This window comes from Amphiura filiformis, chromosome 3 (assembly GCF_039555335.1).
Source record: "Amphiura filiformis chromosome 3, Afil_fr2py, whole genome shotgun sequence".
In the NCBI taxonomy this organism is placed as follows: Eukaryota; Metazoa; Echinodermata; class Ophiuroidea; order Amphilepidida; family Amphiuridae; genus Amphiura; species Amphiura filiformis.
Window position 1 is genome coordinate 82872984 of NC_092630.1, and position 16730 is coordinate 82889713.

The 16730-nt window shown below is 37.3% G+C and overlaps 1 protein-coding gene across 1 annotated transcript in view; it reads right to left on the bottom strand.

Annotated features, from left to right (window-relative positions):
* Positions 1–16730, bottom strand: part of LOC140147549 (E3 ubiquitin-protein ligase HUWE1-like) — a 91434-nt gene that overhangs the window by 46913 nt on the left and 27791 nt on the right. Inside the window, 15 exon segments of the mRNA XM_072169329.1 lie at positions 89–275; positions 470–834; positions 1424–1565; positions 2326–2493; positions 3614–3692; positions 4297–4415; positions 5118–5258; positions 5489–5570; positions 5834–6033; positions 8422–8514; positions 12044–12154; positions 13574–13906; positions 14555–14715; positions 15518–15591; positions 16461–16583. Coding sequence (XP_072025430.1) covers positions 89–275; positions 470–834; positions 1424–1565; positions 2326–2493; positions 3614–3692; positions 4297–4415; positions 5118–5258; positions 5489–5570; positions 5834–6033; positions 8422–8514; positions 12044–12154; positions 13574–13906; positions 14555–14715; positions 15518–15591; positions 16461–16583 — 2378 coding nt within the window.

Consider the following 16730-nt stretch of genomic DNA (forward strand, 5'->3'; position numbering starts at 1 on the left):
GAACCATGGACTGTTTACTTTGAGACTTGTGTGTATGTCCTTGTTTACTAACAAACCCACACACACACAAGTATATCATCAAAGTTACCTCTTTTCGGCACTGGCAGGGCGATCTTGAGCAGAGTTTTTGCAGACTCAACAAATAATTGTTCATCTCTGCATGCTGTTGGCCCGAGAACCCGCAGTACATAATGAAGTTCTCTGGCTCCCATGCTGCCTGATGTCACCCCACACATAGCACTGCCTACTCCTCTGTTAGCGGTGGATGATATGACCTGCAAGTTTGATTAGAACAATTAATGCCAATATATGAAAAGATGGTCTATAAAATTTCAGTGACAATTAGTTGATTTTTACAAGCTCCTCTAGAACTTAAAGTAGTGCAGTGCTATTCTCCTGAAAAGGAGATAACTTGCAATATGTTCAAAGTGTTGAAAAGCAGATACCAATCAAATCCGAGGAAGCTTACCTTTTCCATGGCATGTTTTAGTATGTTTCTCTCCTCAAAAACATGACGTAGTAGCAAGGTTGCCAAGAAAGGAAAACCATTGAATGCAGAAGCATTGGTGAGATGCAGCAGCATTTGAGGCCCTCCTAGCTCTGCAAATAATAGGGCATTGCGATGATCCCTTGTGAAACGTAGACATGTTCTCATAACAGCATGTAATGTGTCTGGTTCTACTGGTATACTAATAAGGCCTACACATGCTCTGATGATGGCTGTAGTGTGATCAGATGATAACCCTTCTACAGGGATTACTGGTGGCTCCTTGGGAGGATCTTTCTGATCTGATGATGAAGATGCTCCTTGACTTGAGGTACCAGCACTTGAAGCTGTAAGGTGTGAAAAGAGAACAATAACAACATTTAAATGAACACCTCTTACTCCTCTAATTGAATTGAATTTAAAGCAATAAAAGCTGTTTACATAGATTAATTCATATAACATCATGCCTTTTACAATTGCAAAATTGAAATCAATTTTTTGTTTATCCAATTCATTTAATCAAGAAGTGATTAGATCCATTGTCATTTCTTTACAGATGATTATTCATGACAAACATTGATATTTCATGTGATTTATACAGCACTTTTTCACGAGTACTGACGCCGCAGCTGTTTATAGTGGATATAAGAAACAAAATCCAGGACCACAGCTATCAGCGCAGGCCATGCTTGTACTCAGTATATATCCAAACAGCACTGAGGCAATCAGAAGTTACAATCCTACTCTTTGAAAAACTGACTGTGAGATATGAACAGGTCAACCCAATGTACATGGGCCGATGGCTTAGAGCCCCTCTGAAGGATGAAGCACTCTCATGGTCCATTTTGTCAATTGTAAATGCAAAACGCGGAAAGGCAGAAGCCTGAATTTTTAATCTACAGATTGGAAGTTTCTATTCCCCAGACTAATTCTTACCTTCTACTTTCTCAGAAGAACTACTTTTTTTAAGTTTCTTGTTGGTCTTTTCATCCTTCTCCTCTCCTTTGTTGTTGACATCTTTCTCTGTAACAGGTAATGCTTGCATAATTGGCCTTCTGTTTAAGGTTTCTTCATTGATCTGCAAAGCATAATGATAAACAAATCACTTAAAATAATTCATAGCAAAGTTCTTTTTTTGAAATTGAGTGTAAAATGAACTTATTTACTCAAATTAGTTTCTTACTGATAACCCTGACTATATGGTTTGGTCTTGTTTGATGAAACATAACACAGAACTACAGAAAAACAAAGCAGCAATTTTCATTTATCTTCAGAAGTTTCTATTTGATATGTCCCAGGGTTTTGAACACAATGTGGTATACTGCTTCTTATATACCAGTCTTTTAAATCAGCAACAAAAGGCATCTATTGCTCAATTGATGTACAAGAAGCAATGATGTGGCAATGAAGTGGCTATGTGGCCATAAACTGTACATGCTTTACATTTCTTAGCTTTAACTTGAAACATCATTTTTGGCAATTGAGTTCTAAATTAATATATTACAGCAAAAAAGCTGAAATCTTGTACAGAAGTATACTTAGTTAAAAGCTGTGTAATATGATTGTAATACTGGAGCCCATTTCACTTAACTTTACGAAGCTTCGTAAGTCTCGAAATCGTTCGTAACTTACGACGAGTCATAAATTCCGTTTCACTAAAGTGACTTACGAATGGTACACTTCGTAAGTAAAAGGGATTTACTACAGGGACCCTTCATAAACTTACGTCTAGTATTGGGTATTTGTAACTTTACGAATGGTTACTTGAGTTACAAAGTGTTAAAAGCTTAGTGAAATGGACCCCTGATATCACATGACCAACATTATTGCCTACAAACCTGAACCATGGTGTTAAAATGCACTACATATCTCCTCCTGGCAGCCATGAATCGCACACTAGTCCTACCAGCCCAGTAAGCATCATCAATGGTTTTGTTGTTGTTATTACTGTATTGGCACCACCTGCCTGTTGAGTCGTCAAACCACTTCCACACATGTGATGCACCCTGAGAAGAATTAAACATTGAACACTTATTTGATTTGAAATATAGAAATACAAGTATTATCCTCCCACCATCTTTGGGAGATCATCAAACTCAGACAATCCACCCAATCAACTTTAATACCATAATCAAAATATAAAATTACAAAATCATACAAAACAACAACAATTATGGACAAGCACTCGAAAGGCCAATGAGGCTTCAGATGACCTTGAAATGGTTGAGTAGTACATATTGAAGTTATCCTACAAGTTCCATCAATACAGAATAAATTAATATGGAAGGAAATATCAGGAAAAAAAGAAAAACCTAACCAAAATGGACACACATCGTAAAATTCCCCTTCATGGCCCAAGCCAGAAAGGGGATAAAAAGGAGATCCACGGATCACAAGAGTTACCTACTTTAGCATACTCAATTATGACTGTTCTCTATTTTTGCTTTAGAACAATGTTTGACCTAATAAAATTCATTAAGAATCCACAATTGTACATACATCCACATACGCATACATACAGACACAAGGCGGTTCTCGAACCACGAGTCTCGTCTGCTTTCGCGACCACCTGCTTTCGCTTTCGCTTTTGGTAGAAGTAAATGAACCTGCAACAAGCCATGGTGATTTGCCTGTTCAATTGGAGCTTGATTGGATCAATATTGAAACTTGACCTTTGACCCCTAAATTTTGGTGGTTCCTGGTTGGGCACGATTACCTGGCCGATGGTGACTGTACCCACCAAGTCTCATGCCCATCCGACAGGTTTTTACTAATTTCACCTCAGATGACCCTGGTGATCCTGAAATGACCGTCAAAAAATTTGGTTCTAAATGATGACTGTACCCACCAATTTTCATGCCAATGAGACAGTTTTTAGTAACTCAGATGACCCCTGAGTGACCTCGGGATGACCTTGAAATTGCCATCCAAATATTTGGCTCTAAATGTTGACTGTACCCACCAAGTTTCATGCCCAGACGAGGTTTTAGTAATTTGACCTCAGATGACCCCTGGGTGACCCCGGATAACCCCAAAATGACCTTCAAAAATTTAGCTCTAAATGTTGACGAAACTGGTTAAGAGTCTGCAAGAACATTCGTTCGGGTGACACAAACATTTACCAACCTTTTGTGCTAGTTTCCTTCTGGCTGTGACTGCTGCCTTCTCATACAAGTCTATCAAAAGCAACATAGGTGCCAGCCATCTGCATGGAAAGAAACAAATGAATGGTGAGTACACACACCATCAATAACTTGGGCTCACCTGCTGCTATATGGGTACTAAATAACCAGATGATGTTTACTTCTGCAGAAAGACAAGTCTTAATCAAATGACAGCACTGTACTCTCTGTTATAAAGAGCAGTTCTTCAAGGAAAATCTATGCAATAGAGACTTTATTGGTAATGTAAATTAGCACAGACCATTTTAGCAAAGAGCACACAATATCACGTTTCTAATGTGGAAGTACTATTTTGCTGATTGAACATATTTTGCTTGTGTTGCCAAGTCTCAGACTGATCTAATACCTAATTTTTGGAGTTGGTTAACATGGCTATATTCGGGGTTACCAGCACTTCACAAAAACAAAATTCATTGAGTTTTTCCTGATAATTTCCCAAATTCCAAGAGAAATATTTCCACTTTACCAAGGTTGTATTAGGGTGTGGACTGTTTCAATCGACTACTTGGAGATGGAGAAGGGAGAGTTCTTCCAAAAAGTATGAAATATGAATTCAGTATATAGCCGAATGGTTATAGTATAGTTTGGAGTCATACACTGTAGTCATACAAGATCAAGACTACTTACTTTGGTGTTGGTGCTTCCTTGACAGCACAGAGGCACTGTTGTGATGCTACCAGTAGTTTCACTAATACATCCCTCAGATTGGAGGATTCTACACTCTGAGCACATGCTGATTTCATCTCCTACAATATTCAATCAAAACCAGGGTTTTAAATACTGCTTCAAAAACATGAACATGAAAATGGTCATAACTTCCTTCCTTACTTCTTTCACTTCATAATCTTAAATTTTATATTTTCAACTAGTGCTTGGTTTTACAGAAATTTCAAGACACACAAAAAGAGGCGATAAAATACCGCATTCCGCATTGGATTATTCAATCTTGTAAGCTTTCAAACTACAAAATCTGTACGACAAAGACACAACAAACCAGAGCATGAAATTGCTTCAGATTCTCGTTGTGATGTTGTTTATTATTATTGCATCACCTTTTATCCTGACAGTTCTGCAAAATGACAACTGCAAGGGGAACAATAATGCTTTATATATGGGTCAAGCTGGTATAATGTATAAAAGCTAGTACCCAAAAGATCCATGTTAAATGTACATCAACCCTATGGTATCCTTTCAGAAGTCCCAAGTATCATATTGACATCAATAACCCTAATATTAAGCCTATCCTGCTGGTAATGCACCAGAAAATTGAAGTGATATAGCACATAGATGTCATTTTCTTCCTGCACAAAAAGTTTGCAATTTAGGCCTATCGGGTACTGATTAAGTATTTGTTGGTGACATCCATAGATATGAAGAACACATATTGGTACTTTTTCTCACTTTGTCATCATGTTCTCAAAATAGAAAAGTGTGTTATTTGTTTGTACCTCAAAAAGCAGACAGAATAGATGTATCCTTGGAGCCAGTTTGGTTGCATCAGAGCCAGTGCTGAGTTGATTGGCTGCTTCTGTGGCTTCTGATGCATCAACAGATGCTACTTGAAGAAGATGCATGGAATGATCAGCAATCTGGAATACAAACAATAATCACAGAAACCAACTCAATCTTCACACTGACACAAGCAAACTCATGTTTTACTCAGTAGAAAAAGAGTTACTTGACAGAACAATTTATTAACCAAACATGTTGAATCCCAACACAACCCACCACTCTGGTGCCACCTATGGCAAGGTACAGGTGGCAAATTACACGGGCAAGTGTAATAATTTATTTAATAATATTCAATGAATTACATTACCTGTGCAATAAGCATCTCCAGCATTCTATCTCTCCACTTGTCTCCATTTCTGTTGTTAGCTACAATGAGTAAATCACATATTCTGAAACAAATATGAGATAAAAAAAAAAGTTAAAGACTTTCTGCTCAAAAGACCATGCAGATTGACAATAAACAATAATTATGTAATGCAGCACATCAAAAGGATAGACATTACAGGTGAAAGTCAAATTTGAGTTCAGTATTTCTGCTTTGAAAGCATTTTGCAAGCTTTAAAATGACACCTCAGTGAAAAAGCATCACAAATTATTATTATTTTCCTTTTCAATCACTTTCTTGCAGTAAGAAGTTTTGCAAACAACGTACCTATATACAGTATCTGGTATATCATCCAGCAATTTCAGACAACCTGGTAACATTGAGTCAACAAAGCCATCCAATACTTCCTTTTCCAGAGGGGGCTCTTCAGGGATCCGTTCTTTGGCTGCTGCTTGTTTGTGTTTCTCCTCCTCCTCTTTGCGCTTCCTCTCTTCTTCTTCTTTCTTCTTCTTCTCTTCCTCTTTGGCCTACACAAAATGAGATCCAAAGTTAACAAATGAATATTATGAACAACACAGTTGCTTTTTGCCGTTGCCATATCGAGGTCTGATGCATGCATCTATTTAAAATAGGAAACTTCGGTTCCCACACGCCGGCAAGGAAAAAATTATAAAAAATATTCCGCCTCCTTGTGTACACCTCTTGATTTTTATGAGTAAACTACACACCCCAATGCTTGAAACCACAAAATATTTGAGTTGCTAATTTGCATTAATTAATGAATATTAATTAATTAGTTCAACCTTAATTTTACGACTAATAATTATTGCTAGCAAAAACTTGAACTCTGATTCCAACTTTTACTATCGGAAAAATTGTAAATAAATATTATCTAAAATCTCTCGCCAGCTTTTTTTCGCCTAAGTCCATTAATTACGTAATAGCATGTGTTTCTAGTCTGTGAAAATATTGATGTCGTTAAAATTTATTTCTGCTTAAAGAAGCTGAAAAGTAACAAAAGCTGGCGAGAGAATTTAGGTAATCTTGTTGTGTTTAACTTTCAATTTTAAAAAATGACTACATTAAGTCAATTTTTGTGACAATAATTCTGAAAATCCCTATTTTAGGCATTTTTACAGAAAACACTTTTGAGTGCGTAAGTGTCCAAATATTACGTAGCAGATGGCAAATTTCATTCATAAAGAAAGATCTATTTACAACAATCAATCTTTGCTACTTCAAAAGTCTCTGACCAAACACTAATACTTTCACTGGGTGGGAAAACACTATTTAGATAAATCCTTCAAAAGGTAAACAAAACTTTTTTCCACTAAACAGGGAGTCTTGTTGTCGTAATTTTGCTGGCTGCCGTGGTCTTTTTTGCTTGCTCGCGAGGTATGTTAACAGTGTTATCGCAATTGGAAAAAAAATTTTAGGCGATGCCCGGCGCTGCATGGGCTCCTTTGGTTGTAGTTTGTACAGTGTTTAATGGAACAGGTCCATGGCGAAATCATGAAATTTACCCGACACGTAAAACCCAATAATAATGGTTCAGTTTCAGAAACATGCATATCTACACTTTATTTATGACTTTGAGGTATTGGATATTTACCAAATTGACTGGTAAGTTAATTGTGCACGAAAACTAGTGAAAACCTGGGAGCCAAAATAGCTCCATATAAGCGGTGTAATGCGTGTGTGTATGAGTGTAGCGAAGGCGCGCAGGTGAATTCCCGGTTGGAAATTAGAGAGCCCGGGGAGCCGCTGTGCACGAGTGTGTTGAATATTGTCGCTCGCTAAATGTTATAAAGCACTGAGAATTTCATATATTCTTACTGTACAACTCATAGCATTCTAAAAATTTCCCAGAAAAATCAGACAAAAATGTTCAATGAAACAATGCTACGCAATGTTATTATTTTATTCATACATCCCGGGGGGGCACTCAACTTTGGAAGTGACGGGTATGTGCCTACCGCAGTCGCAAAGTAGGGGCCTATCGGGTACAAAGCGTTATTTTTAAAAAGGGGTCATTGGGTACAAACAAAATAAAAAAGGGGGTCATTTGGTACAATATTTTGAAAAAAGGGGTCATCGAGTATAAGATTTTTAAAAAGGGTCATCGGGTAGAAAATTTTGAAAAATGGAGCAAAATTTTGAAAATTTCGCATAATTTTGAAAAAATGGAGCAAAATTTGACAGTTTCGCATTTTTTGTTGCATTTTGATGATGCTATTCTAGAAAAAGGGGGTCATTGTGTAGCCGCAACCAAAAAAAGGGGGTCATTGGGTAGCCAACTAAAAAAAAGGGGGTCATCGGGTATGGCTTTTAAAAAAGGGGTCATCGGGTATAGTCGACTTCAAAGAGGGGCCTATTGACAGGCACATACCGTCACTTCCAAAGTTGAGTGCCCCCGGTCATACATGCACGATACTATTGTGATTTGTGCAATATCAATGAGACGGCTAAGTTAGTGAAAATTGACATTTCGTTTTTTTTTTATTTTTAACGATTTAAATGATGCCCCGATCTGTAATTTGGGGAAGATATTTATTACAGGATAGGGTACAATTAAGGAAATTTTGAGGGGATTCGGGATAGCCGACGATCCGACCTTAATATTTTATCACCCAGTGAATCATTATTAGCAACACTATCCACATGTTAAATTAACAGCATCTCAGTCGTCATTAAATTTCCACTCACATTTTGGGACTACCCAACAGTACTTCACCCCACACACCCACTATTTTTCAAATTTGATAAATATGTCTATTATATATTTCTATTTGCATTTCAGCCAGACTTGGCACACACAAATCATTCACTTTGTATAACACATGACAGACATGATTGTACATCTGAGGACTACCCAAGTCTTTGGATTCTACACTGGTCCAATATGCTGCACATACCTGTTCATCAGCAGTTGGTTGCAAAGATTCACCAAGTGACATGGCTATGGCTCTCATCATTTCCTCTTCTTCTGTCAATCCAATACCAAAATCCTGTCAATACAAAAGCATTAAAGCCATCACTTGAAAAAATAAATGTTGGAAAATTTAGTCTCATTATATAATGGTGTATTGGGTGGCTTAGGGAAAATCAAGACCCTAATTGTACGACTATCCTTGTGCGCAAGGTGGTATTTGCACCAATTTTGTTAGTCTGACCATTTTCTAAATGATTCTCAAATCTCAATGTGTGGCTTTAAACTGATAAGAATGCTACAATTGCGCTATTACAGTTTAAATCTGTACAACCCTTACCCCTAATAGCCCAGTCAAATTGCCAAAAATAAGGGGATAACGAACCACTAATTACAACATAATCCATTTAATCACCATTCATTTCAAAGAAGCAAATTAAATAACACATAAGTCCCAGAAAGTCCAAGTAGTGTAACAGTGCCTAATTTGCATAAATCCAAAATGGCTGCTTATGCAGGGGATGAAATTTCAAAGTTGGTCAAATCTTGTTAAAAACAATACCAATGTATTGCTCTCCTCATAAGAATACAGAAACAGTACAGTTCAACCAGCCTCCGACATACATTTTGTGAGAACTTCTTGTCAGCAATTAAGACCGAGTAGAACCTTAAATAACTTACTAACTACGATATCTACTCAACTGTTTAGATTAAATTTTCATGGTTGATTAAAAAAATATCACATTATTTTCCATGTCGTTTCTATGGTACAATGAGCTAGAATTTCGCCAAAAGTGGCCATCTTCTCACTCACTTCCTGTTTTTCATATTATATTGCAATAATTGTGAATGTCTCAATGCTGCCGCACGCATTAAAAGCATTTTTTGGTTGAATTGTATGATTAACACTTTAATTCAGTGAAAATATTTCATTATGTGCATAAAAATATTAAGTTTGGAAGTTCTGAGCATTTCAAACTTATTTCGACAGTTTGAGTCGAGGACAAGGCAGAAAAAGAGGCGAAAAAATACTGCATTCCGCATTGGATTATAAAATCTTGTAAGCTTTCAAACTACAATTTTTTGTTGCCTTACAAAATCTGTACGACAAAGACACAACAAACCAGAGCATGAAATTGCTTCCGATTCTTGTTGTGATGTTGTCTATTATTATTGCATCACCTTTTATCCTGACAGTTCTGCAAAATGACAACTGCAAGGGGAACAATAATGCTTTATGTATGGGTCAAGCTGGTATAATGTATAAAAGCTAGTACCCAAAAAGATCCATGTTAAATGTACATCAACCCTATGGTATCCTTTCAGAAGTCCCAAATAGCATACTGATATCAATAACCCTAATATTAAGTCTATCCTACCAGAAAATTGAAGTCATATAGCACATAGATTTAACTTTCTTCCTGCACAAAAAGTTTGCAATTTAGGGCTATCAGGTACTGATTAAGTATTTGTTGGTGACATCCATAGACATGAAGAAAACATTGGCACTCCTCACTTTGTCATCATGTTCTCAAAAAAGAAAAGTGGGTTAACGGACAAGTTGAGACGCATGATGGATGATCGTTGTAAAGCCTACAAGCGTGGTGACCAGGAAAGATACAAGAGACTTCGCAATGAAATACAACGCTAAATATGTGTAGCTAAGGAGAGATATTACGAAAACAATATTGAAGGCCTGAGAACCAACAGCACAGGGAAATGGCACAGTCATGTTAAAAATCTGACTGGGTCCAAAACATCTTCTTCTATAAATATGGATCACTTGTCAAAGGATCCAGTGGAGCTTGCTGACATAATCAACAAACATTTTGCCAGCGTTTGTAACCAAATGCCTATTCTTGATCTTGCAAATTTGCAGGCGTATTGCCCTAACTTACCTCCACCAGAAATACTTCCAAGTGAGGTTGGAAAAAGTCTTAACAAAATCAAGACTCGTAAGGCAACACACCCAAACGACATACCATCAAAAATTGTGAAAGAATTTGCTTTTGAACTAACAATGCCACTCACTCACATTTTTAATTCATGTCTGAATGAGGGTATATTCCCAGGGGTGTGGAAAACTTCGTCAATTACGCCAGTCCCTAAGGTTAAAAATGCCAAGACTCTTGATAAACTGAGGCCTATAAGTCTCACGAAGTTGTTTGGTAGAATTTTGAAAAATACTTGGCTGACTGGACCTTAGAGGATTTTTCTCCGCATATTGACCCCAAACAATATGGCAATTTGCGAATAGTTCCACCACGCATTATTTGGTTGATCTTGTCGACACAGTCCTTAGAGGAGTTGATAAGCCAGGCCATTATGCGTCATTATGTGCAATCGACTTCACTAAAGCCTTCGACAGGATCAACCATAATGTAGCAATCACGAAATTGATTGATATTGGTGTTCGTAGGTCTATAATACCGGTTATATGCAATTTTCTAACCAATCGTAAACAGACTGTTAGGATACAAGGCAAGTCGTCTACATCTCTCCACGTATGGGGTGGTGTTCCACAAGGGACCAACTTTGGCCCCATAATTTTCTCTGCTGTGGCAAATGACTCTGCCATTGATGCCCCACTGCGGTGGAAATATGTGGACGATTTAACCCTTGGGGAAATTGTTTGTGTGAAGTCCAAAGGCAGCTCCCAGTTGCAAAATGATCTTAACCAACTTGGGACTTGGTGCAATGAAAATGATATGGTTCCCAAGCCAGAGAAATGTCACATTATGCATGTTTGCTCTCTAAGAAATGAGCCCCAGTTTCCAGTTTTTACTATCAATGGCAAGAAGGTCGATACCACTAACAGTATGAAACTTCTGGGAGTCACAATTCAAAACAATCTCCAGTGGGATATCCAAGTTGGTCAAATGATTACAAAGGCTTCAAAGAGAATGTACATGCTCTATGTTCTTAAGCGATTCAGAGCTTCTGCTAGTGATCTGACATTGGTCTACCAAATGTACGTGCGTCCGGTATTAGAATATGCCAGTCCTCTGTGGCACAGTAGTATCACTAAACACCAAGCTGACCAGATGGAACTTATCCAAAAGCGCGCCTGTCAGATAATACTCGGTAACCAGTACAGCTCAGATTCAGAGGCTCTGAAGACGCTTGAGCTCTGTTCTCTTGTTGAAAGGCTGGAACATCTCCTTAGAGGTTTTGGCGAGAGCATTTTGAAATCAGAGCGTCACAACAGGATGCTCCCTGCTCCCAAAAGTAAAAGACACGGTAAAAACCTCAGGAATGCTCAACAACTTGACCCGCCTAGATGCAAGAGAACTCGCTACCAAAAATCAACAATTCCTGCAGTTGTGAATCTTTTAAATTCTTGATTTGTTCTTTGTCAAAATATGGTGTTTTTTTTATATATTTCTGTGTTTTTTGATGTATGCATTGTTAACCAGATGTCTCAGTTTTCTGACTGTATTTCTGGATTTTTATACCGTAATAAATAAATAAATAAATAAAATTTGTTTGTACCTCAAAAAGCAGACAGAATAGAGGTATCCTTGGAGCCAGTTTTGTTGCATCCTTACAAGCACCAATAGTAGTTTTTTCTTTTGAATCATTTCAGGGATGTTACACATATGTCCTACCTGTGATATCCTTGGTGGGTGAGTAAGAGCCCATTCTGCTGCTTGTTCTAATGAGCCTGTCTGTTGTAATGCTTCAATGGCATGCTCCCTTGGAAAGCCCATATCCATCAACTATACCGAACATACACAAATAAATAAATCTTAAAGTTAATTCTAATTTCTTTGTGTCTTTGATTTTGTACTTCAAGTTGTTAATCATAATGACATATGCACAGACTTGAAGTCCTGCATTGGTACATAGGGATACACTGTGCATTTCAGAAATCCAAAGCTGAAGTGTCACAAAATATACTTAAAAGAACACCAACTTGATGTGTGGAAACAAGTAAAACACACAACGGTATATGCAGAGGGGACAACCGGCAACAAATGTAGGCACAGAAAGCTCTCTATCATTTATTGATCCTTGATGTGTTTCTTGTGTCCCCCTCCATTGAATTAATCATTACCTACTTTGTCCTTGGTACTTGTATCATTACCATAGAAATGATTTTGACCACAGTGTAGAAATACCACAAGAGAGTACTGCTCAATGTGATCATTTTTAGTGCTCTCTTTAACACCTGGTCAGGTGTCCTGTTTTACTTCTTCCCTCTCCATTTTTACACTTTCACAATGGCCTTTATTGGGCTATTCCAGTTGAAATCCATACACCCCCTGGAAAACATGACCTTAATTGCCCACATGGAGTTACCTATTCAGGTAACCCCATAGCCACAAAGTCACATTCCCTGTGTGGAAGATTAAAGTCATGTATTCCATAAGAGGTGTATGTATTTATAACTGGAATAGCCCAATGACCTTAATTAGCTTTTACTTCCCATGCAACATGGACAACTGTAAGACCCAACATTGCAGTATCATTATTGCTTTGCTAAACCAACTATTTCGGATCAGTTCATCAGACCAATAGTCATTGAAAGGGACTAATGTATGCATAATCCATACTTTGAATCTCTTTCTCTAGTGTTTATAAAACCATCATTTCCGAATAGAGGTTGTAAATCTGAAGTTAAAGCATCAACAATATACTTGTATTTTACTTGACCCAACAAAGACATTTCTTAAAAAATATGGATAGATCTTCCGAAGATATGGGTAGTGAACACCATACATAGTAAATATGTGAAACTCTTTTTTTTTAATTTTCAGCCAATTTTACAAGTTGACCTCAAATGATCTTTGACCTCAGTATGTGACCATGAACACCACGTCCCATGATAAATACAGCTTTGGCTCAAGTTTGGTTGCAATAATATTGTAAGACCAGAATTTGTATTTTCATCCAATTTTCAAGATTACCTCAAATGACCTTTGACCTCAGCATATGACCTTGAACATCCCCCAATAGATGAGGGTTCCCATAGTGCAGCTATGGCCCAAGTAAAGTTGCAATAAGTTTTTGAACTGTTCATATGAGATCAAATTATTGATGGACACAGATCCAACACATAGACGACTTGCGATGCCATAAGGTCTTTTCCTTCAGACGACCTAAAAATCAAAATAACGAATAAATACATAACTTACCTGTTGCACATGTTCTTCATTTGGACTGGGTCTAGGCATACTTCTACTTAGCAGTCCTGATCCAAATAAAACAGAATCGCCAGGAAATCTGGAACCTCCTAGCCCTGATGCCGATGCTGGCAGCCCTGATCCTGCTGCTACTGCTGCTGTTCCTGAACTTGTTGATGCTGTACCCTCAGCAGCCTCATTCTTTTCCTTCTCCAGGCGCTCACGAATGACGGATTCACCTCGTAAAATGTGACACAAAATGGCCAAGATACTTTCTGACATTCTGTTACCATAGATCTTGAGTGGTTTGCATTCCCATAGGTTAAGGATAGCATTGAAGGCAGCCTGAATGAATGAATGAGAGTTGTACAGTTGTTGAATAGTGCAACACAAGGTCTTTTTTTCCTACATAATTATCAATATCGCTTTGTTGTAAACTTTTGCTTACATTTTTCGGATCAGTTCATCAGACCAATAGTCATTGAAAGGGACTAATGTATGCATAATCCATACTAAGAATCTCTTTCTCTAGTGTTTGTAAAACCATCATTTCCGAAAAGGTTGCAAGCATAATGTATTGAGATTTGCTGTCGTTATGTGGTACCCTATTTCCAAAATTGATAAGACAGCTTACTGAATTTTCTAATCCCATGATGCACTGCTATACAGCATGAACGAGTGTAACGTTGCATTTGATTCAATTGAATACCTAAGAGGAAGAAGGGTCCAACCCCATCAAAACTGTTATTGAGATATTAAGAAAAAACTTATTTGGAAAAGCTTTAGAGCCAGAATGTTCTCATCATCAGGGAACCTGTAATACATGAACATACATTTTTACATACATGTGAAATGATATACACTGTTTCCATGGCACTGGTACAGGTCTTAATACAAGCCGGAGTTGGGCCCTTCTTCCAATAATATACTGAAAAGCTTTAGAGCTATAATGTTTTCATCTTCAGCTGACATTTAATACATAATGTGTCTTACCTTGTGTGTGTTGATAAGGAACTGAGCAGGACTGAATGGTACAAAGCCAGGTGTGTTGTTAGCTTTGGCTGGCAGGCAATGAGGAGACTCAAGCACAGCCTCTGGATTCACCATTTTCTCTACCAGAACCAACCAAGCATCAAGAAACTCTCCTGTACCCTCTGATGAATGCAAATACATAGTAATTGTTACTTGTACAGATTTACATTGAATAATTTTTCCTACAAACAGCTACCAAGCCAAATGATGCATGAACTTTTTGCATCAAGTATTGTGAAGTGTGCAAGATTTTGTACATGGTTAGTCATTTAAATCTTAAGTGTCCATTTGTAAAGAAGTGCTTGCAATGGGTTAAAAAGACTATATACAGTTCCGTATTTGCTCTGAAATTGTGTTATCCTTATGTTTCTGGATCAGTTCATCAGACCAACAGTCATAAAGAAGGTCTTATCACACAGTTTTACCATGATATAAAGCTTCCTTCTTTCACGTAAGTATAAAGCCATCACTTCCAGAAACATAAATAAATAGTAATATTCCCTGTAATGCATATGTGGTGTGATCAGACAAAATCAGTTTGAAGTCAGACATATTCAATTTCGGTTTCTTATAGGATTGTAGACAGCATTTGCGAAGCTACATTTTGCAGAAAACCCCATTGAATTTGGACAACCAGTTCAAAAGATATGAGCAGTTAAAGACTGATTTTGCTTGATCACATCATATATATAAATAATAAAATAATCTTGATAAATTTGAACATAACAAATACAATTTTGCTGTTTTCTTTTAAAATGGTTGGTTTGTTGTTCCATGTCCAGGCTAGCTGCATGTCCTCCCCAATTTAAGGGTGGGCATCGCCAAGGTTGTCCATGTCGCAATATCGCAGCAAAATTATCTAGACTGACTTTACCATATTACAACATGCGTAGCATACTATCTTTAGAAAAAAGAAATATTTACCTGGTAATTCAGGATGTTGTAGGCCTTCCTTCATCGGAACTTTGCCATCCATAGACAAAGCCCAGTTGAATGCACTGAACATGAAAATAAAAAACAAATATTATGAAATATATAAATCTCAGTACTTAAAAAACATTCCAGAATTTCTTGATACAGAGTCATCATGAATGCATGACACAAATTATTTGTCTTTGATTTTGCACTTCCAAGTAACTAGATTATGGTTCCTGCCTAATGCTTGAGAATACCCCATGCCATATGTTTAAGGGTAACAGTGAAGGGTTAATATTAGCCTGTGAATGGTATTCTGATGTTTCAGTGAACGCTCTTAGTTATCCAGTTGTCACAAAGCCTTAAATCTTTTACTGGAACTTGCCTTTATTACAACATACTATGTTGTGTTTGATATCATCAGACTTCATCAAATTTAATTATGTATATTATACGTGGTAAATGTAAAAGCAAAATTAAACTACTGTCATCAAATTTACCCAAAAAAGGTGTAAAGACGACTTGCTAGCATCCCTAGATTGCCCGATTATAGTGTGAAGAATGATTGTTTGCTAATCCAAAGTGTACAGAAAACCCAAGCACACTGATCATTATCTACAATTTGGAGCACATCACCCATTCGATTTGGAATTTTCAACACTTCAAACTTGTGTTAGAGTGAAAGGAGTCTGCCTCCTATAATTGAAGACCGAATTAAAAAGACTAGTTTGCGTATGACGTCCTGTCAACCAGACCAAAAATGCCATACTGCGCAGGTCAGCAACCAATCACGGCGCGCCTTTATCATGACGTCAGATGCAAACTAGTCTTTTTAATTCGGTCTTTAATTATAACAAAATAACTTTCATTTATAGGATGTCATCAAACTTTTGGTTTGTTCCCTAAATGGGGATAATCATTGAAACACTGATTGTGTTTGTTTCATACTTACTCAAATAGAGCAGAATGGCCACCAGAAGCAACAAATTTCTGCAACATTAGATGGTATGGGTTCTTCTTCTCATCAAATAGCATCGGTGATGCAAAGCTCACTGCACAAATGTAGAATGTCAACCTGGAACAAAACATGGGTACAAACTTGATTTGTTTTGTAATTACATTATGATAACCACCTGCAAACACTCATAAAAGCTATGGGATATTCCATTATGATAACCACCTGCAAACACTCATAAAAGCTATGGGATATTCCATTATGATA